The 21,796-nt window shown below is 62.8% G+C and overlaps 1 protein-coding gene across 1 annotated transcript in view; it reads left to right on the forward strand.

Moving 5' to 3' along the window:
- Window positions 1-21,796, forward strand: part of FIBCD1 (fibrinogen C domain containing 1) — a 32,157-nt gene that overhangs the window by 5,096 nt on the left and 5,265 nt on the right. The window contains exons 4-8 of the mRNA XM_039229553.1: window positions 3,584-3,658; window positions 5,331-5,810; window positions 9,759-9,906; window positions 10,248-10,384; window positions 21,147-21,243. Coding sequence (XP_039085484.1) covers window positions 3,584-3,658; window positions 5,331-5,810; window positions 9,759-9,906; window positions 10,248-10,384; window positions 21,147-21,243 — 937 coding nt within the window. The remainder of the gene's footprint in view (window positions 1-3,583; window positions 3,659-5,330; window positions 5,811-9,758; window positions 9,907-10,247; window positions 10,385-21,146; window positions 21,244-21,796) is intronic.

A 21,796-nucleotide genomic window follows, 5' to 3' on the forward strand; every position in this document is an offset into this window, starting at 1 on the left:
GCGCTACAAGGAAAAGCGACCGTTTTTTTGTTCCCTGGGGCTTGGGTCGAGGTCACTGTGCTAGGCAGGGGCTGGGAGAGAAGGGGGGGCGTGACGGGAGGAGGGGCCCAAGGGGCCACAAGGCAAGGACTCCCTTCTGGCCGCCCCGCCCCGCAGAGCTGCCATCTAGCCCAGCAGGGTGGCTGCGCCCCGAAGGCAGGGTGGGCGTGCAGAACTGGGTCCCAGAGGGGGTGACGGGTTAAGCTGACCGGTGCTTGCCGATTGGTACTGGAGGGGGACCCGGTGTGTTGGGAGAACGGAAGGAACCAGGCAGGTGCGGAGAGCTGGGGGTTCTAAGCAGAACCTTCGGGAAGGGTCCTTTGCGGCTTTGTGGGGAACCGGTTGGGGGAGGCTGGGAGGTGGCGGGGACACCGTCACAGTGATTTAGAGGCAGGTGACGGGGCTCAGACCGGGGCAGGGCTGGGGGCACGGGGGCAGAGCCAGGGGGCTGGCTGGGTGGCGGCGGGGCGCCGGCGTGGCGGGGCGACGGCCGGGTTGGTGCCGCCCTGGTGGGGATCCCCGGAGCGCTCAGGCTGGGGGGGACGGGACCTGGTTTGGTGTCGGTGGGCCCGGCGGGCCATCCGGGAGGCCAGGGGCTGTGGGGGCGGGGAGGGGGGAACGAGACCCTCCCTGGAAGCATATGGAGACGCCCCCCGCCGCCCCAGAATGGACGCAGAGCCGAGCGCCTCCGAGGAGTGGCAGAGGCTGGGGACCTTGGGAGGGGTGGCCTTGGGCCCTCTCCAGGCCCTGTCCCTCTGTCCCCGTCAGCCCCTCCCCCAGGACCTTCCAAATGGCCAGAGGCCTCAGATGTGTTATAATGGAAGAACCAGCCCCTGGCTCTAGGGGGTCTCTGCGACCCCCCCTCCCGCCACCCTGTCCAGCCAGGCCCAGGGTGGCAGACTTAGCCAAGCAGGAGCCGTTTGCCCGGTGGTGGGAGCAGGTGCCGGCTCCTGGGGAGAGGTGACGGGGGCCCCCACCCGCAGCTCTGTGCCTGAGACCCCTGCCGGCCCGGCCCCCGCACCGCCCGCCCCTGGTCTTCCCAGTCCAAAGCTCCGCTCTGCGGTTCCATCATGATGAACGGCCATCTTGCCTTTGGCTGGGGGGCTCGTGGGAGGTGGGGGGCTGTTCACTTGGATCCCACCTTGCCTGACCTCCTCCTGGAGGGACAGTTTCTTCTTCCTACTTTGATACCGGAGCCCAATCTCTGTCTACTGCAGGGGCTCCCGCACCGGCTCCCTGAGCAAACAAGGAAGAAGATGGGGGGGGCGCGTAGGAGGGGCACGGGCCAGGCATGTGGGGCGAGCAGGGCGTCGAGCCACTGCGTCCCTTCCTCTTGAGCCCTCCTTTCTGCCTCCGGACCCCATGGCCCCCTCTGGAGGCTGGGGACACAGAGGAGGCAGCCCGGACGGACGCCACCCTCCCCTGAGGCACCTCTGGGGTCCCCTACCTCCTGCCTCCCCAGGCACCAGCCCATCTGGCCCTCCCCTCGGCCGCGGCTTCCTGGCCAGCCAGCCCTGGGGGCCACGCGGGGGACGAAGCCACGTCCCTGCAGCTGGGGGCTCACCGACGCGGCTAGCGGCAGAGCGGACCTCGAACCCGGGGCTCTCAGGCCCGCCGCCTGGGATGCCTTCCCGATGTCCGCGCTCCCTGTGCGGGGAGGCGGGGGCCCTGTGTGCCCTGGAGGCCTCCCGGGACCCGGGGTGTGCACCCGGCTCGGACACTGCCAGGGGCTGACGAATCAACTCTAGCCCCGCCGCGGGCTCGGTTGGGCCGCTCGCCGCGCAAAGCCCCCTTATCATCTCGGGCAGATTTCTTTGCGAAACACGTCAACAGCAGCCTATAAAACCGAACAGGACTTCATGTTTAAGGTGATCTCAGAAGACTAATTCTCCTCTGCTGAGTGGCCTGTTTCATCTCCAACCCCGTCACCCCCTGCCCCCCAGGGGACCCCCTGAGGCTTTCTCTAGCCTCTCCCTCCTCTGCACCCACTGCCTTCCCTGTAATGACTGGGGGCTTGGGTGGAAGCAGGTGTGAGAGACGGCGAGGGTCCTGGAGACGGGGGAGAGGGGAGGGGGCGGGGGACTCTGCCTTGCCAGCCGGGGACCTTAATGCCGTTCAGTTGGAGGACGTCGCTCAGAGCTGCTTGGGGCAAGGTGTCTCCCCGTGGACTCCGGGAGGGGCCCGACTTGCTGACGCAGAGCTTTGTGTCACAAACCCCAGTCACACTCCAGGCCGAGGAAGGAACGTTGTGGGAAGACGTAGCCACGGCACGGACGGTCTGATTCCCGTCACCGGCCCTGGGATCAAATGCTGGCCCGACCGCTCGCCTCCTGTGCGACCTCGGGAAGGGGTCTTCTGCTCTGGGAGCTTTTCCCGTCTGCCCAGGGAATCCAGCCAGAGAAGGAGCCCGGGGTTCAGGGCTCAGCACAGAGGTCATGAGCCTCCAAGCACAGTGGCTCCCGGGGCCGTCACGTCGTCCCCTTTCGAGCACAGTCACCGAGAAGCGGCCTGGTCCATCTGCTCTTCCTCCGATCCCTCTACAAGCAGCCGCTCGGTGCCCAGCGAGCAGGCCTTGCCCGGGGGGGCTCTCGTGGTCCAGCCTAAGTCTCCTGGGCCCCAGACTTGCTGCCCCAGCTCTCAGACTCCGATTTAGGCCCCATGTGGGTTAAGAAGCACAGTCCGTGGGGCACCTGGGGGGCTCAGTCGGTTAAGCATCCGACTTCCGCTCAGGTCACGATCTCATGGTGCACGAGTTCGAGCCCCGCCCTGGGCTCCCTGGCTGTCAGCACAGGATCCTCTGTCCCCCTCTCTCTCTGCCCCTCCCCTGCTCTCACTCTCTTTCCCTCAAAAATAAATAGACATTAAAAACATTTTTTTAAAAGAATCAGAGTCCATGAGACTTGGGCTCCATCAGGGCAGGGCTAGGATGACCACCAGCCACACCATCCTCCGGGACTGGCCTGGAGCCTGGCTCATGGGGGCACCCAGTGAATGAGTACGTTTGAACGAGCACATGAATGAAGCCAAAGGGGGTGACTGTCTTGACAAGAGCCACCCTTGGGGGAAGGAAAGGGCATGGGAACACGGAGGAGGAGCCTCTCCAAAACTAGGTTGGGGATCAGGGGAGGGCTGGGGAAACAAGGAGGGCTTCCTGGAGGAGGTGGCATCTAGCTGAACCCTGAAGGAAGAAAAGGAGTTAGGTCGGTGGGTGGAAGAGGAGCAGGGGCAGTGGGTGCCTCGGGTTGAGGGAGCAGCCTATGCAGAGCTGATGTGGTGGGGCCGGGTGGAGGGGGGGAGCTAAGGTGTTCAGTTTCCGGCTGGAGCAAGCTGTCTAGACGGTGTGGAGCCCTGGACGGAGGTGCTGCCCCGGGGCCCCAGGCAGATGTGGAGGGAGGAGTCCCGGGGGTTGTCAGCACTGCAGGGATGGGCTAAGGAATTCTCTCCCCCATCTCGCCAACAGCATGGCGCCCTTCCTTACAGGGGGTGGGGGCTCTGCTGGTCCCCCTGCGCCTCACCCCTGACCCCATTCTCCTCTGGTGCCAAGGAGGAGATTCAGGAGTTCCCTGTGGAATCTGAGCGTCCACAGAAGAAGCTGTTTGCTCTGTTGTACTTCCTCACGGTAGGATGCGAGGTGCAAGGTGCAAGAGGAATTGCTACTTCACGTATCACGTGTGTGCTGCGAGGTGCAGAGGAATTGCTACTTTATGTATCGCTGAGAAAGACAGCTGTCAGTTACAACTCCAGGGACCCTCCCCCCTCCCCCCCACGCCTGCGTGGGAGATGTTAAAAAAATGAAAAAGATACATCCTAGCATCTGTGACATACAGAAGTAACACTCTGGGTGGAAAATAAAAAACCAAACACCTCCAGATGCTCCGTGCACTGATCACGGGGCAGTAAAAGCTGCTAATATTTATTGCACACGCACCACGCGCCAGGCACGGCGCCAAGTGCTTTCATGTACTAACTCATTTAGAGATGCATCTCAAATGCAGAAAGTTGAACATGTGTGTGTGTGTGGGGGGTGGAATTCAGTCATAGAAGGTGTGTGGCCCTGAGAGGGGGCAGGAGGCTGAGTGGGGGGCGCCGTCCAGCCTGAGCTTGCCTCCCATCGCTGTGTGACTGTGGGCACGCCCACTGCTCTCTCTGGGCCTCACTTGCCCCATGCGTCAAATGCTCCCGGGCCTCTCTGCCAGCTCCCTTTGGGCTGTGAGTCATCCGGCCCCGCGCGTCCGGGTGTGTGCTGGGTGTGCTGTGCTTCCTTTACTGACAAGCTGCCACTCTGTTCTAGCTTCCTTTGTCATTAGCGCCCACCCCCCCTCCCCGGGGTCCTGAGCCCGGTTGGCATCTCCTCCGCCTTTCCCTGCTTTGGGGCACAGCTGCCCCGCTGCCCCAGCCCTCGCCTGGGAAGGAGGTCGGTCCCTTTCTCCAGGGTCCCCAGGGGTGTTCAGCCTGTTAGCCCGCTCTACGGAGACGGGGAGGAGGGAAGAGGGGAGGCGCTGCGGGGTAGGGGTCACCTGGCGCCCCCGGGACTCACGCACGGCAGCCTCGTGGGCCTGCTCTGGGGACTCGGGATGTGGGTGCTCCGGCTCGAAAGGGACCTTTAGTGACGCGCACTCACTCCGCTGTGATAGTGTGACAATTCTTAGCATCGCTGCTGTCGCCGTTACAGCTCTCTCTTCCTGAGTCTCCACGGCAGGCACCCACGTGTGGGGCAGGGCGAGTCATTATTGCCTCCACTTTACAGGTGAGGACATCCGGGCTCAGCGAGGTGAGGTCCCTCACCCAGGGTCCCCCCGCCCGGCAATGGCAGCCCGGGGGCCTGAGGCCATGGGAGCCTTCAGCTGCAGCCCATACCAACCCAGGAGGGCTCCGGGGTGGAGGTGTGCCTGGCCCGTGCAGGCAACCATGAGCAGGGCAGGGGCAGCAAGGGAAGGGTGCCTCTTTCTCCATCGGTCTCCATGCCTCTCTGCCTCAGTTTCTCTTTTCGTCCTCTCCATCTCCGGGGCCCTGCATCTCTCACTCATTCGCTCTTGCAGTTTTGTCTGTCTCCCCTCCGGGCTTCTGTCTGTCATCTCTGCCTCTCTGTAGGACTCCCTCTCCCCTGTCCCCGAGAAGGGGGTCCTCTGAGTCTTGCCCGAGGCCAGAGGCCCCGTCCTGAGGCTGCCTGGGCCCCCCCCCCCCCACTGGGCAGAGCTGGAAACTCGGTTCTGCCCCTGATGCCGCCCCTTCTCTCTCCTGTCCGTCTGTCTGTCCGTCTCTGTGTCTGTGCGCGCGGGGCCGGCCGGCAGTGGCCCGGCTGCGGCTACGTGCTGTGCACCGTGCTGCTGTCCCTGGCCGTGCTGCTGGCCGTGGCTGTGACCGGCGCCGTGCTCTTCCTGAACCACCCCCACGCGCCAGGCACGGCGCCCCCGCCCATCGTCAGCACCGGGCCCGCAGGCGTCAACAGCGCGCTGGTCACCGTGGAGAGGGCCGACAGCTCGCGCCTCACCATCCTCATTGACCCGCGCTGCCCCGACCTCGCCGACGGCTTCGCCCGCCTGGAGGGCGCCCAGGCCTCGGTGCTGCGGGCGCTGGCAGAGCACCGGGCCGAGCCGGGGCCGGCGGGCGAGCAGGAGCGGGAGCTTCTGGACACGCTGGTGGACCAGCTGCCCCGGCTGCTGGCCCGGGCCTCCGAGCTGCAGGTGGAGTGCGCCGGGCTGCGGAAGGGCCTCGGCGCGCTGGGCCAGGGGCTGGGCGCCCTGCAGAGCGAGCAGGGCCGTCTCATCCAGGTAAGCGGCGCGCCTGCGCCCGGGGCCTTGCTGGGGCTTGGGGTGGCCGCCACCGTGTCCCGCCCAGTGCTGATGTCCACGGCCTCACGTAATCCCCAGGAGCCCCGGGAGCTACTCCCACCTGCTGTCCAGCACACGAGCCTCAGAGAGGGGACTCTTTCATCCAAGTCCACACAGCTAGAGGCATCAGGATCAAACCGCTTCCTACCCGCTGTCCTGGTGACCCTGGCTGTCGGTGTCGCTGTGGCACCAACAGTCAGGCCAAGTCCAGGCCTTGAGGGGCTTCCCAGGTGCAGGTGAGGCAGGACCGGGCCGCCATCGGTAGTGGATGGAGGTTCAAGGTCACGGGGCTGGTCAGTGGCAGGCCTCTTCCCAGCTGGGCCACGTGGCCAGAGAGAGCTGTACCCTCTTCCCAGCGCCCTGTCCCCCGTTCACTGCCATGTGATGTTCCCAGCTTTCTAAGGAAGGAGGGACCAGCTGATGGAGCCCCCCCAGACCCTCAGCCTGTCCCCCATCCCTCCCTGCCCCTGTCCCCTCCGCACCCCTGAGTCAGGTCCCAGCAAGCAGCTGGTAGATCTGGGGGCAGGGCTTCCAACCTTGACCGTTGCTGAAGCACCAGCAGGAACTCCCCTCCTAGATCCCCTCATAGGGTCAGGGGCTTAGGACCATCTCCTTGGTTTTCCACCATTTTCCAGAAAAGAAAACTAAGACCCAGAAGGGGACAGTGCCAGGGTACAGTGGCCAAGTCAGGCCCGGCATCTGGCCTCCAGCCGTCCCGCCCACCCACCCACCCTCCGGCTTTGTACCCCATCCCCCCTGTGACTCAGGTCCTGAGGGGCTAGGAGGCAAGCCCCCCCCCCCCCGCCATTGGTCCGAGCCCCTTCCGGACTCCCCCCGCCCCGCCCCCCGCCCGGGATGACCAGGCATTCGCTAAGCCCGCAGCTCGTAAGCAATGGGTCTTTTCCGTCCTCTGAAGGCTGCAGCTGGAGGATTATAGCCCTCGTCATCCTGTCTGGGTGACTGATGGGAAGGCGCTGCCCCCTCCCAGCCCAGGGTGGGAGGTAGGGTGTCCAGCTGCCCCCTCCATCAATCTGGGTCTCCTCAGTCTGGGGAGACCTCCAGATTTTCTGGGTGACCTGGACCTCCCCACTTTGCTCTCCACGTGGCTGAGCTCCTGGTCAGCCAGGCCCTTAGGGCAGGGGTGGGGCTTGGGGGGAAGGGGTCTCAGGGTCTTCTACCCACCCACCTATGCAGAGGCCTAGAGCTGTTCCTGCAAGACAAATAGCTTTGGGGGGACCCCGTAGTGCCTTGGCTCACCTGAGAGATTTACTTCTCAAAAGAATGTTTAATTTGACTCATTTCCTGCAGACTCGGGGTGATTTCAGAGACCATGTGTCATGCACGCCCTGTGTGGCTGTGGCTCCTGGCTCCTCCTGTCCAAGCTTCCCAGACCCCAGGGGATCGGCCCAGACCTGGGTTTCCCAAAGCACCGCCCACAAGCACCCTCAGAAGTGCCGGAGCCGCTTGCTAAAAGGCACCCTCTGCGGGGCGCCTGGGAGGTTCAGTCGGTTGAGCGTCCGACTTTGGCTCAGCTCATGGTCTCATGGTCTGTGGGTTCGAGCCCCGCACTGGGCTCTGTGCTGACAGCCCGGAGCCTGGAGCTGCTTCCGATTCGGTGTCTCCCTCTCCCTCTCCCTCTCCCCCTCCCCTGCTCACACTCTGTGTCTCTCTCTCTCTGGAAAATCAATGAAAATTAAAAAGAAAGAAAGAAAGAAAATCCCTTTGCAAGCATAGCAGTAGGAACCGCTAAGTGCTGGTTGACAACAAGCACTTGGCAGCATCGTAGCCCCAGGAGGTGGAGATCACGGACCCATTCTGCAGAGGGGCAGACTGAGGCTCAGAGAAGCAGAGGGCCTTGTTCCAGTTCAGCCACATGACTGAGAAGTGCTCAGAGCAGCGCCTCTGACTTCACTGCCTTGAAGAGCCGCCAGCCAGTCCTCTTTAATGCATCTGTGCAGCTCAGCGAGCGGGGACTGCCTTTCCCTATTAATTCGGGGCATGTTTATATGTACATTTTCGACTCTTTAATCATTTGCTGGTTTAAACTGAGGTCTTCCCTGCCCGCCAGCAAGAGCGGGCTGCGCTTGAGTTTCTCGAGCGTGTCCGTTTGTCCCTGAAGGGTGGGCAGCACCCTGGGGACTTCACCAGTGAGCCTGGTGATCGCCCACACCCTGCCCGTGGCCCCTGCCCCCTGCCCGCCAGGGGGCTGCCGGCATCTGGGGCTCCCCCCCCGCCCACCAGGACCGTGTCTGCAGGAGACTACAGTAAACACCCAGGGAGAGATGGGCCGCCTTGCCCCGGGGCCCCCCCTGCCCATCTCTGCGCCTCACCCCCAGGCCTCAGCCTTCCCTGGAGAGGAGAAGCTGGCAAGGAATGTAAAAGCTTTCTTTGCAGGGGCCCTTGCTTCTGGACGAAACGAGAAGCCTATTTTGTAAACTGCTGGCGCTGTGTATTTCTATTTTCCTTCCTCGAACGAGCTATTATCTGGCAAGTGACAGGTTCGGTGGGTGTGTGAAGGCCGGGCAGGCTCCACGTGCACTTGCTGGCCGGCTGTGCCCTTGACCCTGCCTCCTCCCCTTCCCCGGGGCCCTGCAGCTTCCTAGAGCCCAGCCTGGGTGGGGAGGCGCCAGACCTCAGACACTTGAGCCAGGAGGCACAGCTCAGAGGTCCCCGGGGTGGGCAGGGGGAGAGGCTGAGAGCTGCACTGGCTGAGATACAAGCCCCCAGACCCGGATCTCAGGAAGGGTGGCCATTGGGAAGCACTGGGAGTGACACAGGGGACTGAGCACTTGGGGCTCGGACATGTGCTCTCGTGAACCGCCCCCACACCCACCCTGGAAAACTGGGTCCCGTTACTCTGGCTTACAAAGGGGTCACTTCCCTACTGGGCGGAGGAAGGTCTGAGTCCAAACCCACAACCGACACCGGAGCCTGGGCCCACACCCCTGCCCCTGCTGTCCTGCCCCCATCCCGGGTCCCTGTGTGCCCTTCCTGCCAGGCAACCCTGGGGAAGCGGCCTGAGGCCATTCTCCATCAGGGACCGGGCCTCCGGGCCTCAGTTTCCCCATTTGTAACCAGGGGACAGCAACTCCAGTCCTTCCTCCTGGCAAGGCTGTGGGGGCGAGGTGAGGCGGTGGACATTGGAGCTGTGACCCAAGAAAGTGGGGTTTGCATGGGGGCTGGGGGAGTGGGGGGTACCCAGGGCCCCTTCCTGTTTGCAGAACCATCACCCTTGCCTCAGTGGCCTCGCCGGGGGGACCTGGGGAGACTCTGGGTGAGGGTGTCTTGTATCCTGAAAGGTGCCTTACAGATCCGTGTAAGGAGGCGGGCCGGGCTGCGGGCCCCCTTCAAGGCCTGGTTAAGTCCCTCACCCACGTGTAACTGGTACATGGGTGAGCTGGGATTTGAACCCGGCACCAGGTGCCCCCCTGGGCTCTCTTTTTTTTTCTTTAATGTTTTATTTATTTCTGAGAGAGAGAGAGAGAGAGAGAGAGAGAGAGACAGCGGGAGCAGGGAAGGGTCGGAAAGAGATGGAGACACAGAATCTGAAGCAGGCTCCAGGCTCTAAACTGTCAGCACAGAGCCTGACACGGGGCTCGAACCCATGAACCGTGAGATCATGACCTGAGCTGAAGTCTAACTGACTGAGCCCCCCAGGCGCCCCCTGGGCTCTTTTCTCCAATCACCTCACCCGGGCCAAGGCACAGAAATGGATGACGGGGCCTGGGGCACATCAGGGGCAAGGGTCTCTGCTCTGTCCCCTCTGTCCCTTCCCACCTGAGCCCCCATGCTCTGAGACCTCCTCAGATTGGAGCCAGAGCAGGGCAGGGACTGGCATCGTACGAGGGGGTGTGGCGGGTCCTGGCAGGTGCCCCCTGTGCTCCACAGCTTCTCTCCGAGAGTCAAGGCCACATGGCTCACCTGGTGAACTCGGTCAGTGATGTATTAGATGCCCTGCAGAGGGGCCGGCCCCGCGTCAAGGCTGACCTTCAGAGGGCACCTGCCAGGGGGCTGCGGCCCCGGGGCTGCACCAGCGGTGAGTGGGGTGCCCAGTCCCATACCGCCCTCGCCCCTCGCCCACCCCTGATAAGGAACCACGGCTGCTGTTTGCTGAGGACTTCCTGCCGCCAGGCAGCCCTGAGCACGCTCCCTGCGCCCTTCTATTGAACCCTCTCCCAGCCCACTGTGCCCATTTTCCAGATGAGGAAGGCAAGGCTCAGGGAGTGGCAGAGCCAAGGTCGGCCCCCAAGGCTGGGGCCCTGGAGCCCGTATGACACTGCAGGGTAGACGGACAAATCAGGGAGACCCAGGGACGGGGGGTGGGGGGGTGGGGACACAGGTGGCCGCGCACAGCCTTGACTGCATTCCCTGCCCCAGGCTCTGCGCCACGTGACTGTCTGGACGTGCTCCTCAGCGGGCAGCAGGAGGACGGCGTTTACTCAGTCTTCCCCACACACTACCCTGCCGGCTTCCAGGTCTACTGTGACATGCGCACAGACGGCGGCGGCTGGACGGTGAGTCTCCTGGCGGCGCGGCCAGTTTCCTCTCGGTCCTTTAGACACCCAGGCAGGCCAGGGTGACCAGGGGGCTGCGCCCACGAACCCGGGGACTCTGAGCAGCCTCTCACCCAGCCCTCTGGCCCCCACGAACCTGCCTCAAATCTCACCCAAGAACTCCACACCCCCAGAAGCCTGCACAGGGCAAGCGGAGGCCATGCACTGACCCCGAGGCCCCGGCGGGAGCGGATGTTAGACCCCGTCTCCCGTGGCTCCTGCTCCCCGATCCTCGAGCCTCTGGGAACAGGGTGCCTGCCCTGGGAGTGTCGGGGAAATTGGGGATGGGTTCTGTGATGAAACGGGGCACCTGTCGCTCATGTGAGTTCAAGGGCATGTGTAGATGCTGTCCTGAATTACCCAATATGGGATGTATTGCCCTCTGCAGAGGGCAGAGACCCCAGGGGCTTCCTGGCAAACAACTGTTGTGACTTCCGTGGCTTCCTGCACCTTCTGGTTCCTGCCCGGGCGGGAAGTAGGAGCCAGGAAAGGTCCCCACGGCCAGTGGAGGGTGGGGAGGCGTGGCGATAGGTGGCCCTGAAATCTACACGGAGCTGGGAGAAGGGGGCGGAGTGGTGGGGAGAGGCCTCTGGCTAGGCCCCCGGGGAGTCTCCAGATCCACAGGGGGGCCACCCCTTCAAGAGCGGGGTCTCCCACAGCCTCTGCTGCACCCACTGACCCTGCCTCGGTAGGGGCCCCAGGGCCACAGGCCACACGGAATTGCCTGGGCGTGGCTGGATCTCAGTAACACTGATGTATCCTTCAACTATTATTCAAAAGATATTTTAAGATATTCATCTTTTGTTTTTTAAAAACCATTTACAAACGTTCCAACCATTCTTGGCTCACAAGCCTGATAAAAACAGGCTCCAGGCAGGCGTTATCCTGGGGGCTCAGTCTTGGGGGCTGGGCTTCAACAGGGCTGCCTCTGGCCATTGGATGACTTTGTATAAATTAAAAATGCATGTCCTTTCCTTTTGGCACATGGGCTTGGCAAGAAGAGTAGATGTGAGCCACGCTTCTTGACCAGGTGCCCTAGAGCAATGAACAACCTATAACACTGTCCCTGGACGTCGGCATGCCACCCTGAAAGCTGCTCGGCCCCCCCAGGTTGGCGGTGGTTGGGATACCCAGTGACTCCAGTATCCACAGACGGACCTGGGTGTGGCTCTCGGTCCTGCTGTGTGATCTTGGGGAAAGTACTTAAGTTCTCTGAGCCTCAGCATTCTTAGCTGTAAAATGGGGATACACACTTGCCTCACTTAGAGGTCTTAACTGCAAGCAACAGAAAGTGGCTGATTTAAGTAGGAAAGGAATGTACTGGAAGGAGGCTGGGAGGCCGGAGAAACCGGCTCAGGGCCAGGCAGCCAGGAACGGGGTCCCCCAGAGCTGGCCAGGGGTGACCTGCGTGGGAACTCCATGACCCCAGCGCTGCTGGCACAGGGCCCTGGGCACAGCTACTACTGGGCACGCCCCCCCGCCCCCCCGCCAGGATGGGCGCGGGCCTGGGGTGCAGTCTGAGCTTCCTTTGCAGGAGACCCTTAGCGTCCCTGCCTCTTTGCTTCCCCAGCCATTGAGCCAGTGGGTATTCTGCTGGTGGGCCCCGGGGCCATGTGCTTACGACCCTCGCCGCCAGGGAGGCTGAGACAGCCAATGCCTGGAGCCTTTAGCTGCTATGGTGGGAGTCATCCCTGCCTCCCGCCAAATCTCAGAAGATGGGGAAGGACAGCCAGCCAGGAAGACACGTGTCCACGTTAGTACTTCACAGACTGACCGTGTACAAGGCCCTGGCCACCCAGAGATGAGAGAGATATGTATGACCCCGCCTCTTACCGAGCTCTTCGCCAAGAGGGCGTCCACCATAGTCCAGGGGACAGTCGTGGGGACCCAAAGCAGGCTGCGTGGTCAGCTATTTTCTTGGGGTGCCCAGGTGGGCTCCCAGGCACCTGGGGCCTGAGGGAGAGGCTGGCAGGATGCCTCCATTTCTCACCAAGAGGCTTGGTGCCATCTTTGGTGGGCTGACGTCCAGGCAGGGGGGAGGGAGAGGGGTCAGCGATCCTGAGCCGGCCCGGGGTGGGGGAGGGGCGCGACATGAGAGGCCGGAATGAGGCTGGTGGGCAGGGGGCAAGGCGAGTGCATTGACGAGGGCAGGGCTGGTGTGAGAGCAGCGGAGGGTCCCCCAAAGACCCAGGGGACAGACATACCCACAAACCTCTCTTCAAGCTCCGGAGGGGTATATTTACGCATCCTGGATCCGCATCTGTGGGCTAAAAGCTCTTGTTTTTAGAACATCTGAGTTATGGCGTGCGCCTCTGGGAACCCCTGGGCAGGCAGAGCAGCGCCGATGCGGCAGCGAGAGCCCAGAAATCAGAGTTAAGGGTGAGGACAGGCTTTAATGAAAGACCAAGGCGGCCAGCCCGGGCTCGGCGTCTTCCACTCGGGGGGACGGGAAGCCAATCTCCCGGGAAGGCAATCAGGATTTGGGCCGGGAGGCGGGTGACACCCAGGGCCCGGGCTTCAGGGACCATTACAGGGGACTCGATGAGGAACGCCAGCCCCTGTCCCCGCCCCAACCCTCCTGCTCAGACACCTGGATCGGGGGGCCCCCGCAAAAAAGGCCGCTCTCGGCTGAGAAGTGCTCGTGAGCCCAATAAACGTTAATATCCATTTGGGCTTCCGTCAAAAGCAATCTTTGCCCAGATACCTCTGGGCATCTGTCAGGATCACCTCCCTGCCACATGGAATCTCTCGGAAACTCAATTGTTGTTTGGGAAGGAGCTGGCGGCCGTCTCTCTGAACCCTGGTACAATCTGTCCTCATTAGGCCCCGTGTCTAAGCTGCCAGGCCTCAAGTGCGGACACCGGATAGCTCTCCCTGGCGGACGGGGCACCCGGGGCTGGACGATCCGGCCACAGCCTGCTTCCTGGGGAGCCTGGACCGGGCGGGCATGGGGCTCGGCAGCCCCGCCCGCCTATGGGGCGCTTCAGTTTCTAGGCCGATGTCCTGCCTGGTACCCCCACACCCTTGGAGGCTGGCAGCGCAGCCGCAGAGAAGGCAGAGATCTGTCCAAGGCCACCTAGCAAATGAGCAGCCGCCTGGGGCCGCACCCTGACGTCCTGCGGGCCCGACTCACGTGTGTCTGTGGAACTCACTGTCACACGGTGACACTCGTTTATTCAACAGCCGAGCACCAACCACAGGCCAGAGGATTCCACAGCAAGATCCTGGCCTGGGGGGGGGGGGGGGGGGGGGGGCTGGGCGAATCAGCTGACTTGTGTGAGGACAGTAGGGCTGGGGGCAGGGGTGCGGGGGAGCCTGGAGGAGAGCCCCCGACTCAGCCTGGGGAGGCTTCTGCATGGGGAGGTCCTCGCGCCAGGGGATGAGGTGAAACTGTTCCAGGCAAATCGAACACACGCTCGGAGTTCTGCGCAGGGGTGGCAGGGCTCTGTCTGGGTCGCGGGGGCTGTCGGGGCCGGGGACCAGAGGAGGGAGGCTTTGTCCGGAGGGTAGATTGGGCTCCTGCTGCCCTGCGGATTTCCCCAGGTGGGGAGTGACCCAGAGACCCAGGGCCATGGGCAAGAGAGGCCACATGAGGCGCCTGGGAGGCGAGGAGGCCACACAGGCAGATGGACACAGGCCACAAGGTGACTTTAGGCTGCTGTGGCCAGTGGCCCTGACTGACCCCGAGCCTTCTCCCCATGTTCATCAAAGCCCATAGTGGCCCAGGGCACATAGGGTCATGCTGATGCTCAGGGCTGCTCTTGAACTTAACACGTGTCCCCACCCCCGCCCCCGCCCCTGAAAAGGAAGAGGAGGGAAGGCGGGAGGGGAGGGCCGCCTCCTGCTGACCGGTGACTCCAGGCCAGGGGCCCAGCTTGGCTGCCGTGAGCTTTGGGAGGCCTCCCTGACCAGCCGGTCCGCCCGTCATGCTCCTTGTACAGGCATGATGCCGGTTCCCTGCCCGTCGGCGCCCTGGCCAGGTCTGAGCTCCTCGGGGCAGTGCCCCGTCCCCTGGTGACCACTGCGGCTCAGGGGGCCACGTGGTGTTTGCACGCCATCCGTGTTCCCCCATCACTGGTCTCATGAGTGACTGCTCGCACCGCAGGCAGTGACGCGTCACCTCACCGAGCCTTACTTTCTCATCTGCTCAACAAGGCTAATGTAGCGCCGTTGCTGTGGGGAGAGAGGCAGAAGGCTTGGCAGGCAGTGGCCTGTGAGGGAGGAGCGGGCTGAGCCTCGAGGGCCCCCGGTGAACAGAGGAGCCGCTCCCTCCTGTGCGGTCTTACGGTCAGTGTGTTTACAGGGGAGGGAGATGCGTCACAATAGGGGCCAAATTTCCCCATTTGGAAGGTGATGAGTGGAACCACGCTGGCTGTTTCCGGCTCCCCGCCTGTCCCCCGCCACCGGCCGTGTCAGACTGGGAGGGTCACATCCCCTCTTGGGCGCCCCCTTCCTGGCCAGCCACCGGGGCAGCCCTTGTATCTCGTGTGGCTGCCTTGCAGGGCCTGGGGGACGGGGTGGCCATGCCCAGGACCTGGTGTGGGCTTGGGGTGCTCAGAAGGAGGGCCCCCCCACTTCCCTGCCTCTCTGCCCTGACACACGCCTTGCCCCCACCGAGCGCTGCCCGTGGTCCTGATCGCCAAGCCCTTCCTCGCCTTCGCATAATCAGCGCCAGGGGTCACCGAGATCGGGTCCAGTTCCCCGTCTCCTGCCGCAGGCACCCACCAAGGGATCGATCCTGCTCTGCGCTCCCACTGGGATTCGCAGCGCGGCCAGCTGCCGCCGCCGCTGTGAGAGGAGTGGCCCAAACCCCGTTCTGCACGGTGACCACGTTCTCTGCCAGGCGCTCTCCTGTCGTGCGAGGTCAGCGGCTCAGATATGCTGCTAATTGGCTTTGCTGTGAGAGAAACTCTCCCCTCCCCACCTGAGCTCCCCAGGCAGGGAGGAAAATCCTTCCCGCACTTGGAAGACATCAAAGGAGCCACCAGCAAGCAGAGCCCAGCCTGGCAGTGGGATCAGGCTCAGGGAGAGATGAAAAGCTTCCTGGGTTGCACAGCGAGGCCCCTGGCCCTGGACCTCCGGCCAGGGTGGGTCTGTGGGACCCACCAGGGGTATCGGCTCCTCCCTACTTGGGCTGGGGTTTCACTAGTCCTCATGACAGGCCATGGGGGCTGGGGGACCTGTCGAGACATCCGCGGGCCACCGTGTCCCCAGGCCACAGCCAGGCTTGGCAACCACTCCCCACTGCTCTGGGGGGTCCTTAGGGCCGCACGTGCTGATAAACGAGCCTGGTGACCGGCCCCGTGTCCCCTTAACCTACTTGCTGGGAAAAAGTCTGCCTCCCTCCAGAGCAGTCTGGATTTTTTAAACTTTCAACGTAAAACGGGGTAATACACGTGAAGGCTCAGCCCAGTACCTCCGCATTTGATAAATGGCATCTCCGAGCTGTGTTTGCCAGGAGCCGGCAGGCACCGACTGCCAAGCCTGAGAAGCATGGCAGGGCGCCAAGCCCGGGGGTACCATTTTCAGTCAAAAACAAGGAGTGGGCCCGCTTCCTTCTGGGCTTGGCAGCCTGTTCGGAAGGAGAGGGAGGTGACGTTGGTTAGACAGACCTACTATGCGCGCAGCTTACCCGGTCACTTCATCGCATTTTCTCTGCAGTCCTGCAGGGGTCGCTGGTGGGGCCTGTTTATAGAGGGGGAAACTGAGGCTCAGCAAAGGCTGAGATTCAAACTCTGCTCAGCCTTCTGTAGCTGTGCCCTTGCCGGCAAGCCCAGGGAGCACCTGGGGCCACTGCCCAGAGGTGCCTCCCCGCCCCGCCAAGAGCCGGCAGAGCCTCCCCTGCGGCTGCCTTTGAAGGGCCCACATTGCACATCCGAGTTCTTTGTTCCTTAGAAACAGGAACCCACCTGGGCCACAGGCCCCCCCCACGCCTCCCCCCAGAATCACCTGTCAGGCGGTCCGGGAGGCTAGGGGACCCCAGCGGCCAGTGCTGGGGACCCCAGGACAAGATCCTGCCTGTAACTGATTTCTTCTTTTTTCTTTAATTTTTAAATATTTACTTTTATTTTTGAGAGGAGAGGGGAAAGAGGATCTGAAGCAGGCTCTAGGCTGACAGCAGGGCCTGATGCGGGGCTCGAACCCATGAACTGTGAGATCATGACCTAAGCCAAAGTCGATGCTCAACCCACTGAGCCCCCCAGGCGCCCCCTAAAATGACTTCTGTGGCAGGCTCATCAGAGTCCAGGGAAAATCCCAGATGTGACCCCTGGGGACCCTTCTAAGGTGGCAGAGACCCCCCCTCCCCATCTCATAGGGTGTGGACCCACCCAGCCCCCATCCCTAGGTCTCTCTGACCACCTGCCAAGACCCTGCTCAATATGCAGTTCAGCTGAGCACCTCCTACTCCGGGAAGCCCTCCTGGAGCCCACCCCAGCAGATGCCTAACCTTGTCTGAGCCCCCAGCAAGTGTAACGACAGCTGTTACCATTATGGACCAATGTGTCTCAACCTGCACATGGGGCCTTGATCAAATCTCCATGGGGAGGGGCTGCTGTAACGCCCGTTTCACAGATCAGGAAACCGAGGCACAGGGATGGCAGGGGCGTGCCAGGTTGGGGGCTGCCATGCCCCGGGATGGCCAGTGTGCGCGTCCACCTTTCCTGAGACTGCGAGCTCTCCGAAGGCCCAAGCCAGCCCGTGAGCCCGGCCGTACTGCGCACGGGGCCCCGGGGCTGCACTCATTTTGCAGCACAGAGAAGCCAAGACTGAAGTGGAACTCGGTTTCCTGGATGCCAGCGCAGGGCGCGTGCTGGGGCTGGCCCAGCTTAGCCACGCCGGGCGGGTCCCCCTCGGCCTTGAGGAGCCCCCACTCTGCAGAGGTCACCCCCCACCATCCCCGGCTGAGGTGGGGACGGCTGTGACCGGCCGTGAGGACAGCGGCCAGTGCTGGGGAGACCATGGAGCCAGGCTCGGGCGCCTAGGACGAAGGAGCCCATCTGAAGAAGGGGCCCCAGCGGAGACGGGACAAACGTGGGACAGTCGGCCACTCTGCCCCCCCACCCCCGCCACCACCCCATACGCAGCGGCTCCTTCCTTTGGAACAGCCTGTCACCATCTGCAAGACCACGTGGGCCCAGCCCTCCGCTGGCAGAGCCCCCAAGCGGCACTTGGAAGACAGGCCGGGCGTCAGGCACTGGCTCCTGGGAATCAGGAAAACACGCGCTGTCTGTCTTCCTAAGTGTCACCTGCCGGGGGGGGGCCGAGCGGCCGCGAGCATCCCAACATCGGTCCCTTTGCGGCTGCAACCCAAGGGAGACACCCCGGGAGCCGGGCCAGTGAAGATTTTAGCCTTCGAATTATTTTGTTTTCCTACCTTTTCCCACTTTTCAGGGGGAGGGGGTGGTAACTCACATCCTATGGATGCAAGTGGGTACGTCCATCTTTTACACCCTCCCTCTTCGCGTCCTCCTGGCTGGCTGATCCTTGGTCTGTAATCCAAGGCCTTCTGCTTGGTGCCATGTGTCCATCCAGGGTCCCCGAAGTCTGGCTGCAGCTCAGCCTGGGCCTCTGAGTTGGAGAAAGCAAACTCCTGGGAAGTTTGGAGAATCTGCAGCCTGTGGCCTCACACACTCTTGGAACTCGCAGGCAACTCTGCGCTGTCGGCTTGACAGTGAGGCCAGGGTGCCGAGTCTGAGATCCCGGCCGGTGCCGGGCACGCTCTGACACTCAGTGTTTGAGCCCAGGGGTAAGGACAGCCCGTGGCCAAGGCCGGCAGCATCCAGAGCCGCGCTTCTCAAACTGCGGGCCGTGATCTCTTGGCAGGCGGTGAAATCAACTGAATGGTTTGCGATCAATACTACTTTTTAAATCAAATAGACTGTAGTCGATTAGAACAGGGGAGAAAATATTAGAGCTCATCCATCTTCCTAGGGGCAACTCCATTCCAGGAAGATCTGGTTTCTGCTGTGAACACCCGTGAGTGTGCCCGTCGTCACGTAAGCTGCATCGTCCGGGGTCGTGGTCTGAAGTCTGAACGCCACTTCTGTGAACCCCCCTCATGGACGTGTGTGGGCCCTTCAAGGATGGGGATTCATCACCCTCAGGTTAAAGTGCTCACGTTGGCACACAATTGCTGTGGCTTCTGGTGCAGACTCAAACTGCCCGTCGGGGGTGCCTGCCACACTTGGTTGACTGCAGCCCAGCGTCCCCGGGGCGGAGAGAAAGGCAGGGAGGCCCAGGCGGCCCCTGATCACACGTCACCCACGGATCGTGCAGCCGGGTGGAGCCCAGTAGGCTCCCGCCTGTTACTGGCAGGGGGGAAAGGGGCTGAGAACAGGGTTTGGAGGGAGGGAGACGAGGAGGCACGCCCCAGTACTGGGCAGCGGCAGATAAAAGTGACGTGCGTGGTAGGACATTGGCCCGCGGGTGACCAGCCTGGCATTAGGCTGGGGGTGCGGGACAGCCCGCTCCGTGCCCATAGCCGCCTGACTTCTGGCCCCCACCTGAGCTTCCGTCTGCCATAAGGATGAGGGGTGTGGGGGGCAGGATTCTGTAAATGATGCATGTGCTCAGGGAGGACTCAACCCCAGCACCTGCTGCGACCGGCTCTCAACACCAGCTCACGGTGGGTGCTCTGCCCGGCCGTCTCAGGTCCCAGGGCTTACCCCCTGCCCGTGCCTAGATGCCCGGCTTCCCCGGAAGAGTGGTACCAGGGAAAAATAACGACGGCAAATAATAGTACTGGTGCTCTCCTATTTTTTCCTCCGTGGGGCCCTAGGAGGCAGGGCTTGGGGGGAGGAGAACACGGCCCAGAGGGGAGGGGTGATGTCCTCAGGCCTCGCGGTCAGACTTGGAGACCCTGACCTTCCTCCAGGCCCATTGTGGACTCCCTCCCAGAAGCCAGCCCTGCTACACATACCCCTCCCCTGCCCCCACACTCTTAGATCAATCCTGCTTCCTGCATGGCTGGGGGGGTCCCCTGTGTCCCCCGCCCTACGGGAGAGGCGCAGTGGAACCTGTGAATGGATGAGGGAGGCTTGGGGGCAGGCTGCCAATGGCTCAGCAAGGATGAGGGGAGGGTACAAGTCTGGAGGGAAGAGCAGGGCATTCCTGGCGGCGGAGGAGGGGGGGCTGTGGAGGAGGAGCAGAGGGAGGACTTGCAGCCAGGCCTGGGTCTCCACGCGGCCATCCCCCTGCAGCCCGTGTGCACTGAACGCCAGGCCCGAGCGCATGCTCAGCGACTGCCACAGCCCACGGGGGAGGTGCTGCTGTGACCCCCATTTATGGAGAAGGAAGCCGAGGCTCAGGGAGGTGCAGTGATGGCCAGCGCTCTGAGTGGTGGGGCCCAATCCCAACCATCCCCCCCCCTGCACCCGGCCACCCCTCTCCCCGGCTCCTGACTCCCTCCTCCTTCTGCAGAAACAGCCTCCCCTCTGCCTTCTGCCTTCTGGAGACTTCTCCGGGGAGCGTCTGAGCTTCTGCCAGGATTAAGCCTTTCAAAGGGCACGTGCTCAGGGTCCCAATCCGGCCGTCAATACCCGCTGCCCACCGCCGCTCAGATCTCTCTGAGCCTGATCGAATTTCCTTCCCCAGCCAGGCCCTTCTACGCCCTTGCACCTGTCAGGGCCGGGCCAGGTTTGAGGCGGTGGACTCCCTGACGTCAGAGCTGCCCAAATGCTGTGACTGACGGGTCCCCACGGGCAGAGGCAGAGTGTGCGGCCAAGCTCACGGCACATGATGCGCCCGGGCAGTTCCGGGCGACCGAAATCAGGCTGCTTAGTAATGAATCCGGCAGCCTGCTGGTGCCAGAGCCAAATCTCTAACACCTCACACGCGCGGTACAGATGGAGGGGGGGACGCGTGGAGGGGGGCGGAGGGGGGGGTCGGGTGCTGCCTCGGCAAATGAACAAGAAAAAGGCTTGTTCCACAGAAAGAGTTGGAAGTGGGGGCGGGGCTGCCAGGAACACGCTTGTCAGCGGATCCTGTAAATACTCGAGGCAGCTCCCCGGCCAGGACCTGCATGGTACTTATTTCAAAGCAATTTAACCGATGGGATTCCTGACTCCCAAATCAAGAAGGTTATTAAAATGAAGAACAGAGGCAGCTCGGCTGCTCGTTGGTGCCCGAGTCACACCCCTGTGGGCCGTGGATTCCTGTCCCCACCTCCCCACCCCCGTATCTGTTTCCCCAAGCCGCCCGCTGGTCCCTGGCCCGGCCTTCTTATTCTGGGGAACTTATTCTGGTGTGCGTGACTCTGGCAAAATCATTTTGAGAGACCGAGCTCTGGAGGCTTCTTCCGGGCGTGTGTGTGTGTTCTCGGTTGTTAAACACTCCAGAACGGATTTCTTGCTCGGTTTTCTTTTGGCCTGGGGAGAGATATTAGGACCCTTGCTCACTCCTCTGTTTTGACCAGTGGGGAAACTGAGGCCCGGGCCGGGATGGGGCCAGTCCAGGGTCTCCCAGCAAGGCAGTAGGGATGGGCCTGGAAGCCAGGTTTTCTGCACCCAAGCCCAGCATGATTCCTTCCGGAGGGGACGTTGTGGGGAAGTGGAGGGGGGCATAATTTAGTCTGTCCCACCTCGGGCCACCACGCGGGCTCCATGCCGGGAGCGGCAAGGGCTGGGGAAGCCCAGGCCCTGCCCTCCCGAAGCAGGCAGGTGACGGGGACACACGTCGGGCAGGGCATCCTGGGCGGTTGGCGTCAGCTCTCCATCCTTTGCAGGTGTTTCAGCGCCGGGAGGACGGCTCCGTGAACTTCTTCCGAGGCTGGGAAGCGTACCGGGACGGCTTCGGCAAGCTCACGGGGGAGCACTGGCTAGGTGAGGGCCGGGAGCCTGTCTGCCCAGGGCCTGCCGTCCGCGCTCCCTGGCCCCAGGGGACGCGCCCTCCCGGGGTGGCGGGAGGTCAGGGTCTCCAGGGCTCCACACACACCCGGGCCAGCATCCAGGGGCTGCCGGGAAAGGTGTTCTGTGCGTTCGGCGTGAATGAGGTCAGTGAGCAGGAGACCAAAGGAAGACGGGGTGCGGTGCGGGGGGGCCTTGGAGGGGTGCGCGCGTTTCCAGTTGGGCTGGCGGCCATCCTGGATCTGGTGACGTGGGGGCAGGGCCGGGGCTAGGGTTCTGGTACAGGGAGGGCCAGAACAACCCCCAAACTGCCCTGCCCCCCCCCGCCCGCGGGGGTCAGCAAACACCAGATGCGCGCTTGGGGCACCGCAGCTGTGACTCCCAAAAGAAAGGCCGCGGGTCCTGAGGCCCCAGGGCACAAGGCACGTTTCCGATCGTTGGCCCACAGTCCGAGCGGGGCAGAGCAAGGGCTCAAAAGGCTTGTATCCATATCACATCCAGGTACTTCGGATTTATCTTTAAACTCACT

The sequence above is a fragment of the Hyaena hyaena genome, unplaced genomic scaffold (assembly GCF_003009895.1).
Source record: "Hyaena hyaena isolate Hyena2069 unplaced genomic scaffold, ASM300989v1 scaffold_38, whole genome shotgun sequence".
NCBI classification, from domain to species: Eukaryota; Metazoa; Chordata; class Mammalia; order Carnivora; family Hyaenidae; genus Hyaena; species Hyaena hyaena.